This window comes from Pagrus pagrus, assembly GCF_965226575.1.
Source record: "Pagrus pagrus genome assembly, chromosome: 5".
Lineage (NCBI taxonomy): Eukaryota > Metazoa > Chordata > Actinopteri > Spariformes > Sparidae > Pagrus > Pagrus pagrus.
Window position 1 is genome coordinate 24,771,414 of NC_140189.1, and position 24,043 is coordinate 24,795,456.

The 24,043-nt window shown below is 43.9% G+C and overlaps 1 protein-coding gene across 2 annotated transcripts in view; it reads right to left on the reverse strand.

Annotated features, from left to right (window-relative positions):
* The window catches only part of kcnip1a (Kv channel interacting protein 1 a), a 30,377-nt gene extending 6,816 nt beyond the window's left edge, over window positions 1-23,561 (reverse strand). Inside the window, exon 1 of one of the 2 annotated variants that reach the window (XM_084353301.1) lies at window positions 22,935-23,561. In XM_084353301.1, coding sequence (XP_084209427.1) covers window positions 22,935-22,992 — 58 coding nt within the window. In that variant the 5' untranslated portion in view covers window positions 22,993-23,561. Of the gene's footprint in view, window positions 1-9,994; window positions 10,150-22,934 lie in introns of those variants that run through there. The other variant, XM_084353302.1, reaches the window with a different exon arrangement.
* Window positions 23,562-24,043: the final 482 nt, after the last annotated feature.

Consider the following 24,043-nt stretch of genomic DNA (forward strand, 5'->3'; position numbering starts at 1 on the left):
ACCATATCAGCCCCGTTGCCGGATTAAAATGTTACATACATCACATATTCACATTCAAATCTGTACATGTCAAGTGTACCATCAAATCAATTTTATTTATATGGCACAAAATCACATTCACATTGCCTCAATGGGCTTTACAAGCTGTACAGAGAGCGACATCCTCTGTCCTTCGACCCTCGATTTCAAGTGAGGAAAAACTTGCCATATTAAAAGAAAGGTCTTTTTTATAGGGAAATAAAAGATGGAAGGAACCTCAGGACGAGCCACAGAGGAGGGATCCCTCTCCCAGGACAGACGTGCAATACTGTAGATGTCGCATGTACAGAACAGAACAACAAAGTCAGTTTGCAAATTACATTGCTAGACTGTCGGATACAAATCAATTCTATTAAATATATTTAAAGAGTGTGGAGCCAGGGGGACATTTCACTACCATATCAACATTTCCAGAATATCTATATCATATTCACTTTACATTGTGTATATATGAGCTGACTTTCATTTCAGTAGGTAAAGGGGGTGGCGGATTGTCAGCGTGAAACCACTGGATATTTGTAGGAAGAAGTGGGAACATTTTCTGGCCCCGTTCGATGCAGCAAAACTGAATATTTGACGAGACGTCGGGACAGTTTCCAGCTGTGTTTGTGGTGATGGAACAAGGTAAGCCCAAACATGATCCTTTCCTAACCCTAACCAAGTGAACCTAAAGAAATGTGAAGTTTCAACATATCTGTGGTCTGCAGACGGCTACATTGTGAACATTTATTTTGGCGATTGGGTTGAAAAAAATGCAACTAAATTTAAACTGTAATAGGCAACATAAAGTACGGTAATGTTATCCAGCGGGAGCTCAGTACACTGTGGCCACCAATCTTCTACATTATGGGTTCATTAATACGTTATGATTTTGTGTAACTTCTGTTGAGTTGTGAAACACATACACACACACACGCTCACACACACATGAGCACACTGCCCCTGAAGGCCATTCGTTTCATCACTCAGGCAGTTCAGTCTTTCACATCAGGGTGGAGGTTCACACTCTTGCCCAAGGTGAGATGATTCACACCTAACTCCCAGCAGGCTTCAGGTATAGCCTACTGTATACAGCATGATGACACACACACGCACACAAACACCCAGATGACACATGTGAGGCACATGCACATATTCTCATGAATGCATTCAAAGCATGGATCCAATGTGAGTTCACTGTACACATAAATAAACATCACAACAGCACCTTCTACAGTACAGTCACTCACGCACCTACAGAGTTGAGAGTTCATGGACTCATCTGAAAGGCTTCACCGTGTCTCTACTGTCCGTATTAAAACCTTGAACCTTGATATCGCCTGCACAGTCACCGTCACACTCCACGCTTGATCTATAAATGACCGCAGCACAGGACGTCTCATCTCAAAGTACAGTGTGTAGTTATGCCTCTTAAAAAAGAAAAGAAAAAGACAAACCACTCATCACTTGGATGTGTTGTCAATTAGCATATATTAGCATACGATCATCTGTAGAAACTAAGCATGTAGAAAAACTACGATATTATACTGTAGTTAGGATCTACTAATGACCCACAATATATCGTCAGTATATTGTGGGTCTGAGGAGAGAGTTGTTAGATTTTGGGTGATCTAAACAAAACTGACTTGACTTAATTAATATGCAGGTGTTAAAGTCAGTATCAGTTAGTATTCAGGTTTGAGTTTGTTCTCTAAATCTTCTCAAACAGTAAACACTGAACTCATAATCACAGGGAAAAGTGTTCACAGCTGTTTTTGTGAGCAGAAAGCAATTATCTTCCCATTTCTCTCTTTTATTCAAATTATTGTAAAACAAAACAAACAATGTTAATAGAGCAAAACAAAACAAACATCAGCATTCACAAAGATAAGATATACTGTACTGTACAGTACAAGCTGTGGAGTTCATCAACATCATCAGTCAAAACATCTTATGAAGGTGTAAAGTAGTGTGAAGAATCACTATAAACATAAAATAAATCTTGGCTCACAGTTGGTTGTAGCTGCTTTAGGCTCAGTTTTTTGTGTACTGGATTGGCATCAGATATTGTAGTAATAGCATTATTTATTGAGTATTGCAGCAGAATCATCATCAGTAGTAAAAAAACAATGATTTTAAAATATTAAAAGCAGCAGAGAAAATAAATACACAAGCCCTCTACTGCGAGTCTACACTGAGAGTTGTTAATGGCATCAGTCTGGAGTCTAATCCTACAGTACATGTGTTTGAGAGTCAACAACTCGACAGTCTTCGATTTTCTGAGGCAGCAGCAGCATATCAAACATTCCCACACCAGTAATCCAGATTGTTTCTTTTCTAATAGCTCGCTCACAGACAGACAGAAGTGAAAACACAAACTCCGTCCTCTGCTCCAACTTTGCTGATTGGATAAGTGCTGGATAACACTGATAGCAGATGTAGCACCGACTCACCCTCTACAGAGATGACTCCCAGTAGGTGCAGCATTTTGACGGCCCCGCAGCACATCAGGACGATGGCTATAGTCTGTAGGCTGTTGTCCCTCTGCTGCTCTCTTTCCATTTTGATCACTTATTTCTTCCTCCAGGAGCTAACTCTCCTCTTATTAATTTACTCAATCCAGTTGTTTTTTAAGCTCGGACTTGTATCTTTAAACTTTTAAACTTGTCTCTCTCTATTCTCTCTGCCTATAAACTTCTCCCATCCTGCTTCCTCCTACAGTGAGATCAGCACTCACCTGCCTCTCTCTGTCTCTGTCTTTTTATCCCCCTGTCTCTCTACTCCCTGTGGGCATCTCTCTCTCTTTATCCTGACCTTCGCTCCATCCCACTAACTCTCACTCTCTCCCCCCTCTGTCTGTTACAGTCGCTGTGTCCTTCACTCTTTGGGAACTGGGATTCAACGCGAGGGTCTGACCTGAGCGCGCTGTAACAATGATAAACTCACCTTCTGCTGTACGACCGTATGGGGCTTGTTTTGTGACTGTGTGCTGGTGTACATGTGTGTGCGTGAGAAGATCAGCCCTTGATTTATTGGCCCCATTAAGACACACAGTCATCCCCGAACAACAGATGGCTTAATTTACTACAAAGTGACTTTTCTAACTTAACATGCCTGAGTCGCTTCATATGACTCACTCTACAATGTAAACAACAGTTTATTTAAATCAGTAATTACACATAACCCAACATCCATTCTGTATGGACTTAATACTGTAATGTGCCATATGTGTAATGTATGAATATAAACTGCTAGGACCTGAGTGTACCAGCAGGGGGCAGCAGAAACTAACACAGAGGACACCAGAGTGTGTCACAGCTCCTAATGAAGATGTGCAGTATGTTTCATTACATGAGTCACTTTGGATTTAGCTGATATGTTTACTCAGATGGTGCTAACACTCAGGAAATCCAAACAAAAGCTCATCTTAAGTCTATATCTGTAAGTGCTATATTCTCAAAGTGTAAAGCAACGTCTGGGAAGGTCAAACAGGCTGAAATCACAATGAAATACACATGAAATACTCTCTCCCCTGTTCTGTGACCAGCTGGCACTCATTTACGGTCTTAATGCGAACGCTAAAAGGAGCTGTGATTGCCCGACGAGCTCAAGTGTAGCCGCTGCCTGGCAGACTGCAGGGGGCTCTGCCGTATCAAGAGGTTTCCCACAGAGTTGTCAGCTGAAGGTTTGCTTTATTTACTGTTCTGTTTACTGTTGCAGCAGTGCCGGCTGAAATTAAATTTAGCGGTGAGAGTAGCATTTAATTTAATTTGCCAGGCATTTAAAAGATGCTCGGTAGTGTAAACATCACTCGGTAAGGATGATTGAGTGTACATTGTGTTCAATGGCCTCTCGCTGTGACCAATCAACAATATTCCTGTCATCTCCGTCAAAGCTTCCTCTTTTCCACAGATATTATACACGTTCTGTAGGACGCTGAATTATTAAAGGGGCTCTATGCAACAATTTGTTGCAGTTTACATGTTTTAATCCCTTTTTTATTGCCCGTATGCGAGCGGATTGTAACGTGACGTGAAAAATGGGACCTGCCAGTCTCGGTTGCCTATGCAAGCCTGTTGGTGTTTTGTTTAAGTTGTTTAACGCTGCTCGACTGGATTTCTTTGTGAAAGACTCCTGTTTGATCTTCCTTGACGGTCCAAAGAATGTGACTTTATGCACATTGTCTCAGTGCTTCTCTCCGCTCCGCTAACAGAGAGCAACAGCAGCTAACGTCGTGCTAACGGCCGCCTTCTAGCACAACACAGAAGTTCCTCAGAGCCCCTTTAAAGGTCCTATTTGTAAGAAAAATTGATTTTTGTGTCTCACTCCCACGCTTTGGGATGGCAGCCAACCCATCCTATAGTTTTTGTTTTTGACGAGTTGGGAATGAGACTCAAAAATCGACTTTTCTTACAAATAGGACCTTTTTAGAAGAAACCCTCAAAAACGTGTTTTTTTTCCTATGCCTTGAAAGTGAAAGTCTTTATACCTGGGGGGAAAAACTAAGTGCAAGTTGCATAAAATTACTAATGAACGTTTGTAAATGAACAAATTGTTCTCTGTTTTCTTTTAGAAATAACACAAAATGAGGAAGTAATCTTATCATACCCAGAGGACACCCTGGACATTAAACACCATTACATAACTATAGACTAGAACAACAACAAAAGGGTAATTGCACTTTTTATCTGTCTAATTGCACTGAGCCTGGCGGGAACTGAAGTTTAAGAGAAGCTTCTCGTTACCAGGTCTTAATCCAACTCAACACAACACATGTTATAATTTCTTAAAACAGATCTTTTAAAGGAGATTAATTTACTCAACATGGCCTAAGTAAGTGTCAATAAATGCATACAAGTGAAGAGACCTTGTGTATTCATAGTACACATTTCACATTTCACATTTCAGATAAGTTCTGTTATTTTATTGCAGAAATAGAAACATTAAAAACAAAGCAGGCGGGCTTTGTGGAGAAAACTTTTCATATGTGATTCATTTACACACAGTGGATTCATATCCACACTTTACAAGTGAGTTTTACATTTCACATGTGAAACACCGACAGAAGAGAACGTGAAACACATTACAAGTGTGATGAATTCACATATTGTGAAAGGTGGGGAGTAACAAAGTACAAATACTTTGTTGCTGTACTGTATTTTTTTTTAGGTATTTGTACTTTTAACTTTTTACTTTGACTGTCTACATTTTAACACAAATATCTGGACTTTCTACTCCTTACAGTTTCAAACAGACTCATTACTTTAGTTTTGAGGCATTTGAGGGGAATTATCTGTTATTTTTATTTTTCGTCGTTGCACGCCGCCTTCCCAACATCACAAGACTGATTTCATCATGTCGCAGCTGCAGCAAGACGAAACAATGTAAAAGACGTAACAAGACAGAAACAGACAGCGAGGGAGACAGGAATGGAGAGTAAAGGCATGTTGGTGTCTCTTATCTGCAGAGACTCTGCAGCCCTCTGCCTGGATTTTCTTATTTTCTCAATTTTCTGCTGCTCGGGATGCTTAACCAACCCAAAATGTCAGGATTTGATGTCCTGGGAATGAGACCAAACAATCAACTATATTTCTGTTGCGTTAATGAACAGCTCAGACAAATCCTGCTGATTCTACCTTTGAGTTTAATAGTCTTTGAATTACATTATTACGACATGAAATTCAGTAAGCTTTGCACAGAAATGTCCTTCAGAGGGATACTTTTTACTTTTATACTTCTAGTCTGTACTTTCTTGAGTACTTTTACTTGAGTAAAAAAGTTGAATCAGTACTTCTACTTTTACCAGAGTATTTTTCTGTACTACTTCAGTAAAGCATGTGTGTACTTTTGCCACCTCTGCATATTGTACATTTTTCCCATGTAATTGACGCTGTAGCAGCAGATGCTTAATATTGCAAGGATCACGTTATTCATACATTCCTGATATCACACAGTTCAGAGTGAGGCTCCCTCTGACCCACCGGGCCTGTGCTGGAGGCCTGTTCAATAATCCATACATTAATATTGAGGAGTGAATGATGCACGTCTGCTATACCCCTCCAGTCCCAGCGAATAGGAAGCACTTTGTTTGGCTCACTTTTGAAAACATTAATAATTTGGACCTGACTGTGGATTTAGAGACACAAGCTCCACCAAGCGAAGGTGTGAACACAAGCTTCTGATCCAGGAAACATCTTTTAAAGCTTTATATCAACACGTTTAAGTTCTTTTGGGGTGTACTCTTAACATTTTTTTAGTAGGTGAGTTCTAGAAACCTGCATGAAACTGAATCTGCAATATAAGCAGGTTAGAAAAACCCAGAAAAACCCAACCTAGAAAGCCACCACGAGAGCTTCACTTCCATTTGTTACACAAGCTATTATGAGCTGTGGAGTTTGACGGTGACTAAACGCCTGGACCCTTTTCTTTCAGAGCTTGTTTGGAGTATTTACCGGTGGCCTGACCTGTCAGCAAGAAAAACTGCCTGTCACTCTCCCCAGCCAGCAACCTATCACAAAAAACATCTCTTACATCAACACACATGCACTTCATCCAGCCCAGAAACAGGATTTAGCTCCTAGTTTCCCTCTAATTACCGCTGCTGGTATTTAACGTTCGCTCTGATTTCTCCTCCATCATCCATCTCTTCCTTTCTTCTGTTGCCCGCCCAATCCTCCTTTCTCCTCCGTTGCTTATCTCTTTCTCACTCTGCCAAAACTCTCCGCCACGCTCTCCCTTTCCTTCTCGCACCGTGGCCTGTAATCCTTGCCAGGGAGTGTGGCATTTGCATAATCTGAATTAGCCTAATCTGCCGTCCAGGCGGCGACGGAGAGGGCTCGCTCTCACCGGCCTCTTTAATGGTGGCTCTCCAAGAAAAGTGTCCAAGGCACTCCTCAGAGGTATGGATGGAGCATCTTTAAAAATAGCTTTCGGCTGCGACAGCCCTATTTATTGCACGCCAAAGCTGCACGACATAATCGTGTTCCGCGGCGTGAATTCAAGCTCCGAGACGCATTGTTTTTGCACAGTCAACATCCAAGCCAGTGGACACGGGGAGGCCAATCCGACTTCCATGTCCACACACACTTCGCTACATGCATCCGGTTGCACAAACGAGACAAACATGAACACATTAATTCAAGGGTCACAGATACAGAAGTAGGCACTCGTGTGTGCATAAAACAATACACACTCCCATGCCTGCGTGCTCACGCACACATATCTGTTTGCTTACTTATCCTCAGCCTGTGAAGGAGAGCTGAAGTGCTGGAGGGTGTTTGCAGTGTGCGTTTGTGTGTACGTGAGGCGCACACACACACACAGAAATCCACCTAATGTCACTTCCTCACATATTAGTGTGTCACTGTTGGTTATGTTTGGAAAGAGTGACTCAAAAAGAGCTCATTTACACACACATAGCAGCATGCCAATATTGATTTTTTGAGTAAATACATGTCTAGACTCAGAATCTGCAGGAAATACACAAACAAAGGCGCGCACACACGCACACACACTGCTGGATGCCAAGAGAGGAGAATGACGAGATGACTTAATAAGCACTCACACCAGCTAATGGGAGCGTGGGTGATGGAGAAAAGGGAGCAAATGAGAGAAAGAATGGAGGCATAAAAGCGAGAGGAGAGGCAGAGAGAGAGAGAGAGGTATGGAGATGAGGGTGCCAGGAGCAGATTGTGGCGGTGGCGGTGGTGGTGGCATGAGAGAGTGTGGCGGGGGGGAAATTAGAAGTGAGATGAAGAGAAACAAGCGTGGAAGGAAAGGAGTGGGAGGGAGAAGAGGGGGGGAAACAACAGGGAGAGGAGAACGCAGCAGGGTAAAATGGAAGAGAGAAAGATGTGAAACCAGAAGACGAGGTTGAAGGGTGAGGAGGGAGGCAGCAGGAGTCAAAAAGAAGGAAAGATAAGAGGAGAGTGACAGAGAAGGAGACGAGAGAGGGGTGATTGAGACAACACTGCTGCAGGGAATAACCGAGGAAGGCAAAGATATGGGGACAGAGAAGAAGTGAGAAAATCACAAGGGAGAGGGGAGGGAGAAATGGTGGGAGATTTTTTTTGCTGGAGAGGTGAGTTGTCAGAGGTCGCCGCGACAGGCGAGGAAGAAGACAGGGGCAGACAAGACCACAAGTAGGAGAAAACTATACTGAAGAGTGTCTGTCGGGAAGAAAGGACGAGAAAAGTCGACAGAAAACAAAGAAAGTTGAGAGAACAAACAAGCAGCCTTGATGAAAACAGACAGCCAAGACAGACGCAGACACATCGAGGCGTTTCTTTTCTTTTTGTTTTTTTTATTCAGAAGCCGGTGATGAGCCAGTGCTCAGAGGATCAATCAAGTAGGAATCTAATCACACAATATTACAGCCTCCTCCTCCTCTCAGTGTTGCTTCGGTGTAACGGTCCCTGATAACAAGTTATCTGCAGCGCCACACAGCACATACAAGCCCTGACGCACTTATCCTGCATACAGAGGACATGTTAGAGCAGAGACGGGGGAGAGACGCTCAAGTACCAACAACACCAGAATCACAAACACCCTCTCTCCTCCCAATGAGCTCTGTCGGGGGGGCGGGGGGTCTGTGGAGTAAAAAGGCTTGTTTTCATTCCACAATGCGAGTGCGTCTATGACCACCTCATTATTCAAAATAGCAACAAATTTACGCCTCCCCTTTCTTCAACACCCATGGGAGAAGGTGTTTGTTTGAGCTTGTGGCGAAAGAAGAAGGAAAAAAAGCGCAGTGAGGAGATGAAACGAACCGTACGCACTCACTTGGAAAATGTCCTGTATGGTCTCATTTGCTCTGCGAAACCGGTAATAGCCTGCCTCTACAAATAAGTTTAAATGGCTGCACGCTATTAATAGGGGATATTTTCACTCTGGCGCTGATCTGCCGCTCAGCGTGCCCATTCACTGGAGCAGCCGGTGTGGATTTGTTAGATTTGTATAAATGAGGTTTACATGCTTTTATTAGGGATGAGTAATGAGGGGGTGAAGCATTTCTCTCAGGCAACAGGTCGTCATCCTCATCTCGCCCCTCATCTGCATATCTCCCTCCGTCTCTTTCACACGGCCTTGACTTACTTTGGAATACCCCAATCTCATCAACGCCACCACCCTCCCCTGCCTCCCCCGTCGCTCCGCCAACCCCCCCACCCCAAAACTGACATCTTTTGTTGCCATGGCTACCGTGCTTCCAAGGTAACAGCGAGACGGGAAAGCAGTGTGTGAGCGGAGTGACAAATACCTCCGACATGCGTGTGTTTACCAGCGTCTGTCGGTGCTCGCGACTGCACACACGGCCAGACAGACAGAGCGACGCGCGCACACACACACACACACACACACACACACACACACACACACACACACTCAAAACACAGTCAAAGAAGCCGTCTCCTACTCTCCTCTCTCGGTTTGCTCTGTCAAAAAAGATAAGCTCAACAACAATCACATAGGTGCGCGCACACACACACACACACACACACACACACACTGTCGCACTGCAACTTTGTTGTAGAATAAAAAGATACTCTATTTCCTCTGGGAACACCTGTTGGTCTCTCTCTCTCTCACTCTCCTTTTCTCATGCACACACACACACACACACACACACAAACATGCACACACACACACACACACACACACACACACACACACACACACACACACACACACACACAGAGTATATGCCCTCTTTCTTTCACTGCATCTTAACTGAAACACCAGCAGTTATTAATCTTTGGTCTGCAGCAGGTGTACGTGCGCTGTATATTTGTACTGGAGTGAGCGTGTGTGTATCTTTGTGTGTGTGTGAGTAACATACAAGAAAAACACGTTGGTAAAAGTTTCATTCTCCATATCTGTGCATGCACGTGCTTATTTAAATGGGAAAAAAAGGCATTTTGCATTTATGTTGATTTTTGTGTGTGTGTGTGTGTGTTTGTTTGTGTGTGTGTTCCCTCACCGCTGGACGGCCTCCTCTGCTTGGTCTGCATGGTCAGCGTGCCCACCACAGCCCCCATGTTTGCCGTCGTGGAAACGAGCGCGTCTGTGTGCTGAAGTCTGTATCTCTTTGTCACGTGTTTGGACGGTTACAACGCACACACACACTCCCTTGCCCTCATCCCCTCTCTCTCTCTCTCTCCCTCTCTCCCACTCTCCTCCTCCTCTTTTGGCAGAAACCCTCCTCCGACCATCCCTCCTTTCATGCTTTCTCCTACTCCTTCTCATGTCGCTCCTCCTCTCTTCCTCTCTTCCTCTCTCTCTCTCCCCTTTTTCTTCTCTCCCACACTCTCCCTCCCTCCCTCTCAACATCCTTGTTTTTCATTAGGGGGTTGTAGCCTCCCTCCTTTGCTCCCTCCCACCTTCGCCCACGAGCCAAGAGCCTGAGCAGAGCATCAGTGATTCAGGATGAAATCGCCAGGATGTTGATTCACTAAATTATGAATTAATGTGAGCGTACCCATTGATTTGTAAATGATAACACTCTGTGAGTCACTCTGGAAGAAAAACAACAAACATGCCCTGTTGCATTTCACACCTAAACGCATCTGTTTTCCTCTGATGGAGGACAAATATGCAGATAGATACAGGCTGAAATAATTGACTGGAGAGGTAAATATGAATTATGGAGTGATGGAAAACACGTGAGCATGACAAAAAAACAGGGGAGCCACGTTATTTTACCTCCACATCACGGTTTGTTCATGAAAAGGCCACTTCAATCCATCAACACCTCCATTCACTCCATCCATCATTCCTGTTCATCCACCCATAATACGCCTGCATACATGCCGACAGGGGATGGATAAAGGGACGGAGAGTGTGTGCGTGTGTGTGTGTGTGTGTGTGTGTGTGTGTGTGTGTGTGTGTGTGTGTGTGTGTGTGTGTGTGTGTGTGTGTGTGTGTGTGTGTGTGTGTGTGTGTGTGTGTGCGGTGGCAGATTGTCTCCCAGGGCATGAAGAAAGGATGGAAGAGAGACCGGCATGAAGGCAGCAAGAGAGCAGAAAAGAGGAGAGAAGGCTTAAAGTCAAGGATGTGAGAAGGGAGAGAGATTAAAAGCAGGAAAAGCCAAGGGGTGTGAGGAATGAGATATTTAACAGCGGAGAAGTAGAGGGATCAAGACAAGTGGCAGATAATACTGCAGGAGTGTGTGCTCTTGCCTGTGAGAGCTGCACACACACACACACACACACACACACACACACATAGATGTAATCACATTTTAATTAAAGCCGGATCAATACAAACAAGGTATGCGCTCTTACATGATGAAAGCACAAAGAGACAAATTGGAAGACGGGCGCAGATGATAAACAACATGTGCTGCGCTGCGATACCATGTACTTCAAGGATCTAGTGGGGGAAGAAGTAGTCAGATGTTTTACTTTTAACTTGGTGTAAGTCCATATCACAGAAACAAAAAGGAGCAAACATCGACAAACGAAGCACAAATTCACAATAGCTGTAAGGGTGCAAAAATGGTTTGCGAATGTTCAAATTTTACAAGCCCCTCAATATATTACCACTATATCACGACTGGCTTGGTTATGTTCCATGAATCCACACAGAAGTTATGCACCTCTTTGTTTAAGGTCCCCTTTTAACCTATTGGCATGTCTATAAAAAAACACACCTTCACACACACAGTTCAGCCTCCTGTGGTCGGCAAAGGATGTGGACATTTTTGTGGACCGACCGACCGAGCAGTGTTATGTAGTCCAGTACACCACCTTTAAACACACGCTATGGTATTCAGGGTCTCTCAACCAAAACAAAAACAAAAGATATAAGGAGCGTGGGATCATTGGAGCTGCTGTCTTCATTGCTAAACAACTGCCGCTGCTAATGGAAACCTGACCTAATCATTTCAGAAATGTTACATATTTTATCTTTAACTACGACCTTGATAATAAACATACAACTGAATCTACACATTCCCAACAATGTCGTCATGAACAAAAAATCATAAAGTTCTGAAAGGTAGAATTAATGGCCAGCTGCAACAGATTGTACAGGTTTACCTAATAAAGAGGTCACTGATATTAATATATTTTAGGATTAGAACTATTAATGCATTACTGGGAAAGATGGGGTCCTGACATTCACGCCACTTGACACGCACCACCCACACAAGCGGTTTCCAAAGTGGCGCCCGGAGATACAACAGAGGGGGCGCAGTTATACTAAACGAACGAGGCATGGTTCAGCACTGCCAGCAAAGCATGGACAATTTTGTGACAGGACTTCCAGGTAAATTTAAAGCAGCGGATGAATCTACACCAAACATAACATCTATGAAAATAAAGACAAGAAAATATGACGAGGCATATCTCGCCCTAGACTTCACCAGTCCAACAGTGGGCGGTGAAGAGAGACCGCGGTGTGTTGTGTGTCTCAAAATATGAGCTTCAGACAGCATGAAGCTGAACGAGTTTAGACACCACTTGGAGACGAGACATCCTGAGCACAAAGAGATAGCCTGTTGATTTCTTCAGAAAAGAAATGCTCAACTGTAGTGCACAAGAGAATTGCTTTACATAAGTGGCATCTGTGCCTTCAAATACTTCCTCTGACAAAGGAGCCTGCAGAGGCCCACACAAACACTGTTGCAGACCAAGTACATCCCCTCATGGCAACGGCCACTCCCCGACGGTAGTGCCCCCTGAAGCAAGACAATGAGACTGCTCAGAAATGGCCTGCAACAAAGAGCTCAAGGTGTTGACCTGGCTTCCAGATTTCCCAGATTGCAATCCTTTGATTGATTCGAGCATCAGTGGGACATGCAGGAACGAGTCATGATCCGTGGAGGCCCCGTCATGGATTGGAATTGACTCTGATCCATTGAAGCATGGACACAGGTCCTTTGGGGGTGTCCTAGGACATCTGGCACCAGCATGTTGGCAGCTAATCCTTTGAGTCCTGTGGGTCGCAAGGTGGGCCTTGATGGATCGGACTTGTTCTGGCACGTCCTACGGATGCTTGATCAGATTAGGATCCGGGGAATTTAGAGGCCAGGTCGACCCGTGAGCTCTTTAACACATTGCTCGAGCCATTCCTGAGCAGTTTTGGCACTGTCATCGTGGAGTGTTTTGATGGGTGGTGTGTGTCAAGTGGCACGCAGGGGTTTCCCCACACTGCATAGTGTCAAGATGATCAGTGTTATTCCCTTCACCTATCAGTCCTTTTGATGTTGTGGCTGATCGGTGTATGTTTGTGTGTAAAATCTGAATCTACAAAGAACCTGTCACAGAAATGTAGAGAAGAGAGCAATGCCAGTGTCAGATAATAACACCGACACTAACAGCAACTTGCTGAATGCTCTGCTCTCATCCACTCATCACTGGCCTGGCTGATTTCCCGAGCTTCCAAACATTAAAGCTCCTAGCCTGAGGACACGACATAAAAAAATGTCATTGTCAGCTCAGATTAAAGTTACAGTTTGATTCGAGAAGATGAAAACATTTCAGCTCCTGCTTTCTGCCAATATGAGCAAAACATAATGTCGAATAGAGTTGCAGTTGCCTTTGCAAATGAAGCATATGTCAGGTTTTACAGCCAAGTTTTCCGTAGTCGATTTGGAGAATAGACACGCTGTCTTTTTATATCAAGCCTGCCATCCGTAGTGGAGCCTCTGAAAATGTTGCAACAGCTCAGAATATGGGGCACTTTTTATCTGCTGATGGTGAATAATGAACGAGGCGCGATTGTCGGGAAGCCATATGGGGAGATTTATCTGGAAAGACTCAGTTTGGTGAGTAAAAAATCTGCAATCTGCTTCTGTGAAAATGTGCTCGGATGTGTGACTGTTTTTTTTTTTTCTTCACAGCAGCGAGAGAGACAGAATGGACAGCAGTGGGGAGTAAGGCTTTCACCACACACACACACATACACACGCGTGCTTACACACAGAGAAGCACACATATGCACACGCATACATTTCGCACATGTACCAAATGTGTGTGCAAAGAATGGCTCACCATAGAATGAGGTCTCTGTGGACTCTAGTGACATCCTAACAGCATGCAGCACCATGGAGCATGAACACTTCCTGCTACACACACACACACACACACACACACACACACACACACACACTGGGCTCGCTCTTCTATATAACACTTTTGTATTGTGCCTATAGGAATTTACAGGCTATCAAAGTGATTTCTCCCTATCTTCGCTGCGCCCTACTTCATCTTTAGCCTTAAACCATATCTATCCATCTCTCTCTGCTCTCTTATCTACGAATTTGTCTCCCGGCGTTCGGCCTTCCGCAGATACACCTTTATCAGGCCATCTCGCGCTATAAATCTCTGCGAGCGTACCGGCCTAGTGTTCCTGTCGTTTCAAACACTGTTCCCGGCTTGTTCCAATCTCAAATCTCCTTCCCCCCACTATCTCCCTCCGGTCGCTGACAGCCGTTTTTCCACAAGCTGACAGAAATGTTTCTCCTTCAAGTAATCATTTCAAAGTCTGTCTGTGGCAGAGAGAAAACACAAGAGTTTGGAAAGAGTGTGCGTGTGCAAGTGTGTTTGTTTTTTGTGTGTATAATATTAGCCGGGTGCTTCCCTGCAGGCATGCAAGGTTTCAGCTGAAGACTGTTTTACAAGACCCCTGTCACACTTTTAGGAAAAGAAAGAGAAGAGAGAGGAGATAACAGCAAGAGTAGGAAAAAGGTAGGATGGCAGCACATATGGGGGAAGGAAAACAGCAGCCAGGGCGCAGATGGAAACATATTTGGCGATGAAAGATGAAGAAGAAGCGGGAGAAGAAGAAGGAGGAGGAGGAGGAGGAAACACAGCAGTAAAGCTTCCAAGCCGAAGATTAGAGTGCGAAAGAAAGAGAAAGAAGTGGGTAACAAGAGCCAGGAGAGTGGGCGAGTGGCATCAAGAGGAAGAAAAGGCAGAGAAGAGAGCGAGTGGGACACGCAAACATTAAAATTTCCAGAGAAGAGGATGGAGGAACAAAGAGAACGAGAGGAAAATATGTGGGAGAAAATGAAACTCTGAAGATCTTGACTAAGATTAAACCGCCGGGTAGAAGCTCGAGAGAATCAGCTCAGCCCTTCAAAGACAGCACATTCAGACCAACCTCGGCGCTAACTAAGCTGCGGGCCTGGAACAGGAAAACTCACCGTTTTCCTCCTAAAAGCTTCCAGTTTGATTAAATTCAATCGTGTTGCTGCGTGCCACTGTCTTGTCGCTGCACAAGGCTTCAGCAATTACTCATCAGGGGCAGTGTGGTTTTCTACAGGGAAGAACATGTCTATTAGAAAAATCAATACTAATATCAACCGCTGTCCACACAGACGCTCCTCTGTATCTTTATTAGCGGAGGCACGCTGAGCCTCATGCTGACTCCCATCACATTATGAAAAAAGGGAATAATTAAAGGAGCTTCTGCTATTGATCTGTCATCATCTGGGGAGGGGAGGAAAGGAGAGGAAGAGGGATGGAGGGGGGTAAATGGGGACAGAGATAGATGGATGGAGTGAGAAATGGTGATGGAGAGAAGGTGGGGAAGAAAGAGGGAAGAGAAGAACAAAGAAGGCAGGAGATAAAGTTCGAATGGGAGATGGAGGGTGATTTAAACAGGGAATCGATGAGAAGAGCTGAAGAGAGAAAGTGAGCGAGGCGAACAGAGTCGTCTTCCTCTTCGACACAGTTTCTGCTGCGCCATTATTCTCGAGGCTAACTAGTTCGACAGGGGACGTGATGCCTGAGGATACACACACGTATGCAGAGGGACGGAGCAGCAGGGAAATACTCATCTGGATTCTGGAGGTTGTTTAAAGAGGTATCAGCCTGCAGGACTGGAAGAGGAACAGAAAGAACTCAGAGTGACAGACAGGATATCAGATGTGGAGCTCCTGATAGGGCCGAGCTCCATCCGTGTTCATGTGTTTCAGTCCACAAAGTTAGAGCAACTGGTCGTTTAATCGCATCTTATTTTGACAATTGCTTGGCTGTTTCATTTTTAAAAAGTAGTTTTTCTGAGGGGTATTGTTGGCGCCACAGCTTGATCACTTTCTGTTTTTCTCAGAATAGCTACCACAGGACAAAACATGTGTTTATTCATTCATGTACCAGGCTGCCAGCTTGGCTAGATCACCAGTTGGCCTTCATTTTCCCAGGAGATTTTGTGCCTGGTGCAGACAAAATTGCATAATGAGAGCGAGATTTATAAGGAACGAACCTAAACATCGACCGAGTGATTAGGCGTTGCAAATTTGCAATCAACATTTACTTCCTAATGATATGTTTAAGCAGAAAACTCGTCTATTGGCAATTTAAGCCAAAAAATTCACAGTTCCAGTGTCTCATATGGGAGGATTTGAAGCCTTGGCCACTACGGAAATGATGGGTTTTTTCCACTCTGCTCACTGGCATTAATAACAAAAAGGAACCCTTTAACTGTCAAACATCTAGTGTAAGACAAAAACAGTCGTCCAATTAATCAATAATTAAATAATTATTAGCTGCAGCCAAACAGTGCTACAATAGTAAATAGAAATATGTGTTGAATCCCAAAAAGGTTGTCATCTGTATTTCTTGGTTGCTTTGTTATACACATGTAGAGACGAAGATATCTGTGTGTGACACAACTGTGAACCGCGAGTCACTGACCTGACACTTATGAGGGCACAAGGATACGTCATGCATTATTTACAGCAAAACCAGGAGCACACACACACACACACACACATGCAAAAACACACACACATCCTACGAGTCAGATTACATACTTTTTACAGTTGGACGGTCAGCGCGCAGTGTAAAACAGAGAAACACTGCACGCTGCTGACTGTCAGTAAAAGCAATGATTCATGTCTCCCGTTTTCTTATTTTTCTTACAGATTCACTGGAGTGTTTTTATGCAGTGAATAACTGCAGTTGTTCTTCTTCCCCTTGTTCTTCCTTCCAACCCGTAAACATATTTTTACTTCTCAGAGGTGAAGATTTATTTGCTGACACACGGTCCCCTCATTAAAAGCTTGTTTGTTAGTTATTAAGGAAAAAGAAATATTGGCCAGTGTGACAATAGTGGGTTATTTTTTTTAATTATTTTTCTTTATTTTGCTGCCAAGTCTTAAAGTAAAAAATATAGTTTCTTTTAATCAGGCATGAAACTATCCTCTCGGGCTTATTACGTGTAAGGAATATGTAAACAGAGCTACTAATTTGTTTCGTCTGCATAACCTCAACCCACTCATGCTTCTATTACACAGATACTGTACACATTGGGATAGGAATGCAAGCGTAATACAATTATAATTAATATAACATTTAGGCAAAAATGTTCCAACTTTTACCATATAAAGAAAAAGTGTTACGTTTTCCAATCAAAAAGGACCCAAACACAAGACACTGAAGCAAGCTTTAATAAACTATAGCTAGCTTCCAAATAAACAAGGCAGGCAATAAAAAGTAAGAGCGAAACTAAACAGAGACAAAACCGAGATGAACATTGCTAGCAACACCGATCAAACACAAGGAGGAAAGCGAAAAAAGGGCTGATTGACTAACAAAACATGGGTGAGCAGGAAAAACAGGCAGGAAAAAGACAAAGACCGGAAGTGTAAAGTAAAACGTGAATCACAAGGATACAACCTTCAAAATAAAAACAGGAAATGAAACGAAAACCATGACAAACCTATGAATCAGTGTTTCATGGGGTATTTTTGTTTAACTGCATGTATTACTAAAACTATACTAACCATATGCTCGATCCACATGTACTCTTTACGTAATGTGGTGTCAAATGCTACACTGACAACATCTACACTTTACATGTGTCTCATTTCAGCCGTCACATTAATTTAGGTCACCTGATGTGCGTCACTGCTGACATAACCGTGCATTCAGTCCTTACACCAAACACTCAGAGCTAAGTAGCTATCTATATTCATCATCTGCATTTCTCTCATTGGCTCCAGTATTACAAAGGCCTGCAGGCAAGCGCAGGGCTGAGCTGTCTGCGGAGATAAATTGCACGGAAAATGTTGTTTATCTTTGAAGAACTGAGCAAAGCATTTGCGTGCAAATATTATGCAAATAAAGAATCTTTATTTAAACAGTATATTGATTTTTTTTTATCTAATAAAATGCTTGAATGTGGGTTTAATTTGCAACACTGAGAGATCAAACGCTGACAGAGGATCTTAAATGACGGGCAGCTTTTTTTTAAATAGAAATGAAGCTTCCTGCGATAATCAGACTACAGAATTCAGTGTATAGAAATATGAGATGTGAGGTTGTAATATCACAATTTCATCATTACACGCTCACACACAAACACACACACACATGCTTCGGGCATGGGATTAGCAGAAACACATTTTCATGTTTCCATGTGCTTAATAAAGCTCTTTTGCCGTCCTAATTGGTCCTTTTGGTGCACTTCTTTTGATGTACAGGGATGAGAGAGAGGGGTGGAAACTGTAAAGCCTATTAAAGAAATAGGGCTCCTCTTGCCTCAGCTATGTAGCCCTGCAGCAGATGGAAACATCGAGCCAAACGCGCGCTTGTTCTCCAGAAGACCCGCACACCCTCCTCTATTTACATATTCTGCCGACCCCAAACTAAAACTCCACATGAAAGCTTCAAGCAGTCGGAGTGATCTTTAAGAACAGAACAAGGCTATCTTCTGTGCAAAACTCACAAAGAGATGTGAGGGTTGGCGAGAGCGAAAGAGACAGACAGAAAACCCTGAGATAAACAGCAAAGGCAGACGAGTAGCCATAGATCAAGAAAAGAGGGGCTCGGGGAGTGCGAGAAGAAAAACTTGAAGGGAGAAGCACATAAAAGACAAAATGAGGAGGTGAAATGAGGTGAGGGCGAGCAAGACAAAGGCAGGGAGAGGGAAAATTCACTTGACAGAGCGAGAGCGTACAGAGAAATGAAAGTGGAGGCGAAAACAAATGGAGCGAACGGACAGGGAGATGAATGTGTCGGCGTGATGCAGGTTTTGTACTTTATAACACACCCACTGGGAAATATTTCATCGGACCAGAGTAGTTTGTGCACAGTGACAGTGGATAAATGTATTTTTTGGCCCCAGGTGATGACAGGCTTTGAGATAAATCCCTTAACGGCAACCTATGACCATATGTGGCTGGTCAGGACGCTGGCTTATATCTCTGCTTTCTGGAGGAGTTGATGAAGGCCACAGCATCAGGTCAGCTACATTCAGAGAGCAAAAACAAAAACACCTGCTTCAGTTTGTATTGCAACTCAAATACCGTTTGTTTGAGTCAATTCATCACTCTAAAATGCTTTGACTGGAAATGCACTGTATGGTGTGCCTCTCATTCAGTATGCACGGAGAGCAACTGGGGTTTAGTGTCTTGCTTAAGGATACTCTGAAATGTAGACGGGACGTGGCAGCTGGGGATCAAACTACCAACCCTGCTACTGATACCTGACCTGCTCTACCTCCAGAGCAACAAGGGGGTTAAATCATACGCTGCGTACCGGCCTTCATTAGCACATTTTTGTCTACTTGTGACCTTTTGTGCTAGCTTTAATATAGCGTTAATCAACCAGCAAGTGATTTTCCTTTCTCAATTTTTTTTTTGTGAATTTGAATAATTTTTTGAAGGCTAACGAGATAAAAACTATTCACTATTTTACAATAAAAGCGCTGATTACGAGGCTCCCCACTCTCTCCTTCTATGTCTCCTGCCTGTCTCTACTATTAATAAAGGCTAAAATAGAAAAAAACATAAATCTAAATCAATTTCACTCTGTGTAGTAAAATATGTTTGTGATCCTCTTCTATCCCATTAATCATTTTATGGACCTCAGATTTATCTTGAGACCCATTTTCCGCACGTTGGGGGAAAGCTCCTGCTTCTTTTAAAAGTGTACTGGTTTGCTAATTCCATTTATCAGGTCGTCTTGTGCAGTAGAAAACACCCTCCTACAGATCTGAAGCTCCACAATAGTCCAGCGCTGCGTCAGACTAAGAATGAAAAGACCCGAGGAGCTCTGCAATAAATAGTTCCATCATTATGGTTTAATTACTGCACTCCGTTATATGCAGGCAGAGGGGCTTCCAAACCTTAAATGTGATTGTCTAAAAACTACCCTGTCATTGTTTCGCACGTGACAAGTCTCAAGCCTTCGGTCCCTTCACACGTGCAGTGCTCCATTAAAATTGTCACGACAGACGAGCTGTATGTGTGAACACAAATGTCCGGGCATTAAAGGACTTTACCCTGCCAACTCTCGAGTAGAAAGTCTCCGTAGTGTCCAATTGATCCCATGTGTGAATAGAGCATGTCATTTTCTGGAGAATTCACAGCGATCGAGAGGAGTGTAGCTCCTTTGTACTATTTTCTGCCGTCCTTGATATTTCTTTCCACTCTTTCATTGATAATGCAGATATGTCCAAATACATGGACTACGGATGAGTCCTCCTCCTCCTGCTGCAGGCTCTACTCAGGCGCCACCCCTCGCCTAAACCAAGTGGGTGTCAGTGGGTGACAATTGTTATCACACGGATAATCTCCTGTTGCGTGCTGCATGTGTGAAAGGGCCCCTCTGATCAACGTCCGGATCTGATTCTCCAGGGTTCATACGGTATGTGAAGCTGTGAAGTCCCGAGTCTTGAACTAACTAGTGCAAATCCTTAACTTTTGTTTCTGTTTTGAGTCCTAATCGAGTCAGTATGCACACTAGTATATTTAATCGGCTGGTCAGAACTGCTAAACATATCTTGGTCAAAACATATTGACTGGCTGCACCTTTTTTAACATGTTTTTTTCATCTTTCATCTGGAAGTCACAACTTATAGCTGAGTTTGATATTGTCCATCTAGAGGGGTTTTTAGAGGTCAGGTCCAGGCTCATCCTTGGGTTCATATCATGCTTTTTTATACATGTGAAATGCTTTCATGATGTAAAGATTGTGACTGAAAAGGAACACATAAGGACAGGGATTGAAGTTTCAAGCCTGTTTTTTTTATTTTAATCTCTTTTTGGATCTTTGTTGTTTATTTCAGGTGACCTATCAGTGTACTGTGTTATTGTCTGTCCTGTGTTCTCACTTTAACATGTTATCCCTTGGATTCCTTGTTCTACACCAATAGACAGAATCTATCAATTGACATACAATCATCAGATCCACGAGTTTTGCTCGAGTCTGTCACAGTCCACACACTCAGCCTTGCAGAAAGTCAGATTGTATCCAAGAAGACATTTATTATCCCAGAAAGTTCTGCCAGTTAACTTTGGGTCCATCCCAGCTGGTTGTTGCCTCATGTTGGGCTGCCATCAAGGATGAGCCAACCTTCCATGCAAAATGTATCCTGCCCTGCTTTCATTAGGCCACTTTTTATAACACTGCAGCAGATGGTGGAATACACACACACACACACACACACAGACACACACTCGCTGATACTCACACTGCAGCCCCCTGAGGAGCAACCTCGCCTTCTCTCTCAACTTTTCTCAATTTTCTCCCCCACTTTTTACTCATCTATCGCCCCCTTCCTCACACCACAACAGTGGGAACTTCAAAGTGGCTGTTATTTAGAGGTGACTCTAACTAGAGGCGAGCATTTTGCGCACAACATCGGCTATAAATACACCGTAGTTGCCTCGTAAGCACTGTTGCCTTCTTGTAAATGGGTTGCGCTCAAAACAGCATGAACGAGACATGTGTTTTCTCTGTTGCCTCTGTACTCTCACCATAGGTTTCATATTTTAGGGCGACAGAAAACATTCACCTTGAAAATATGCCTCAAGTATCTGTTCAGCACAGATCTCAAGTCTCAGCTGAGAGCTGTTGCCATGCAATGAAATGAGGCGCAGGTCGGGAATTAAAATAAACAACCCACGCAGGATGCTATATATGCCTGTATTTCAGCAAACCATTTGTAGGGTCTCTAAAGTGTTTTACAGCCATTTCAAATACTCTGTGTGGTCTGACTGTAGTGTTTGACAGGACAGGAAATACAGAAAGCTGACAGGCATTCTCCCGAGGGGCTTACAGCACATAATTTACATCACTTACATCGCCTCCACAGTGTTTGTCAAAGAATATGTAACACACAGCCTGTTTTACACTGAGACTTAATGGTCCAGTGAGGAATTCCTGCATCTTTTCCTGCATGTGACAGTGTTGAAACGCGATCCGACTCCTGTTTTCTGTCTCCTCAGTCTGTGCGATGCAGCTCCGTGTCTGCTGGCGATAACCATCGGGTTTGAGGTCAACAGACGCAGGACAGACCACGGCCAGAGGCTGACGGATTACACCACACTGATTTACAGCGCGCTCGCACACACAGCTGCCACGGCACACTCAGAATGCACGCCCCCCTTACACTTACGCTACATATTTAGGGGTGAAATACATGAATAAATATCTACACGGACGTTTGTGTCACATTTGGATGCATGCGTCAAGTGTCAGTGCCAGTTTCCTCCTGTCAAACAGAGGCAGGGCAGACAGGAAGCAGGGTGGTTTGGGGAGCAGACAGGAGTAAATACCATCACCTTTTATAGACATCCCCAATGGCATGGCTGCACACACACACATATATATACACACACATACACATGCACGCACAAATTTCCTCTTTCTCTTCCTCAATCAAGGACAGATGGCCTGGAGATTGCATCACGAACCGGTGATGAATGACATTTTTCAACTTCACATCGTTACTCTGTATACGTTTTAGCTCATTCCCATAATGCACTTCCTGTGCAATATTCATGACTCTGAGAGCAAACATACATGACTCCATCGTCAAGGCACCAACACACAACATGACAGGTGCCTCTCTCATATGCACAGACAGCCACATGCAACAACAACAACAAAAAACACACACACACACAAAGTGATCTTGAGGTAAAAATGTCTAAATCATAAGAAACAAAAATAATAAATTCTTACCTTTGTGGTAGGACACCTGCTTGGTTTGCATCGAAAAGGTTCCCATCACAAGACCCATGTTGACTTCTGGCTGCTGACAGGTTGCTTGCGTACTCTTGTGTGCGTGTGTGTGTGTCTGCCCTGCCTCTAATCAAGGTGTGCTGGTGAGTGCGTACAGTAGGTGTGTGTGATGCAATTAAGTTAGTCCATCAGCCAGCTGTATGTGTGGAAGTACAGATATCACTTCTCATGCTGCCTCACACCCACACAGCTCTGCCGCTTCTGCTCGAGGGTGTGTGTGAGTGAGTGAGTGAGTGAGTGAGTGAGTGAGAGAGAGAGAGAGAGAGAGGATGTGTGCGTGTGTGTGTGAGAGAGAGAGAGTGTGAATGAATAGAGGGCGCACATGCACTCTGAAGCTACCTTTGTCTACGCTGTCACCGGAGCTGCCTATTTTACATCCCATCTATCTCCCTCTCCACCGCACACACTCCCGCCCTCCTTCCTCTCTGTTTCCTGCCTCTCTCTCTCTCTCTCTCTGTCCCCTGCCACCAGACTGTCATTCCATCAATTCCTCTGTGCCTCTTTACGTATCTGCCTCTCTCTGTCTCTGCTCCCTCTTTCTGCTCCTATTCGTCTCAGTCGCTCTTTCGCTTTGTCTGTCTGGTGGGGAAAGAGGGATTGCACACTGTTGCACAGGAAAAGACAGAGACGGAGAGAGGGAGAGGGGTGTGAGGGAGAGAGGAGGACAAAGCCCAAGGGAGGGCGAGGGAGAAGAGGAAGGGGGAATGAGAAAATGACGAGAAGAGGGAGAGAGAAGGGACAGAGACAAATTAGGAGGATTCACAAACGGCAGGGGAGGCGAGGAGATAGAGAGAGAAGAAGGGTGCAAGAGGTGAGGGGAGATAAGGGAGGGCTAGACTGATCAGTACCCCTTTGCTATTCAGGAGGCAAACGCTCCGACTGTGCAGAGTGTATTTGCTGCTTTATCTCTACACGCACGAATCTGACAGGTAGCTTGTGTCTGTGCCTGCGTGTGCGTGTAATTACTCTGCTGGCGGGTGGGTCATGGACAAAGCTCTGAACATCTGACACCACTACGTTTGCAGGAACGCCGCCTCGCATATGTCAGC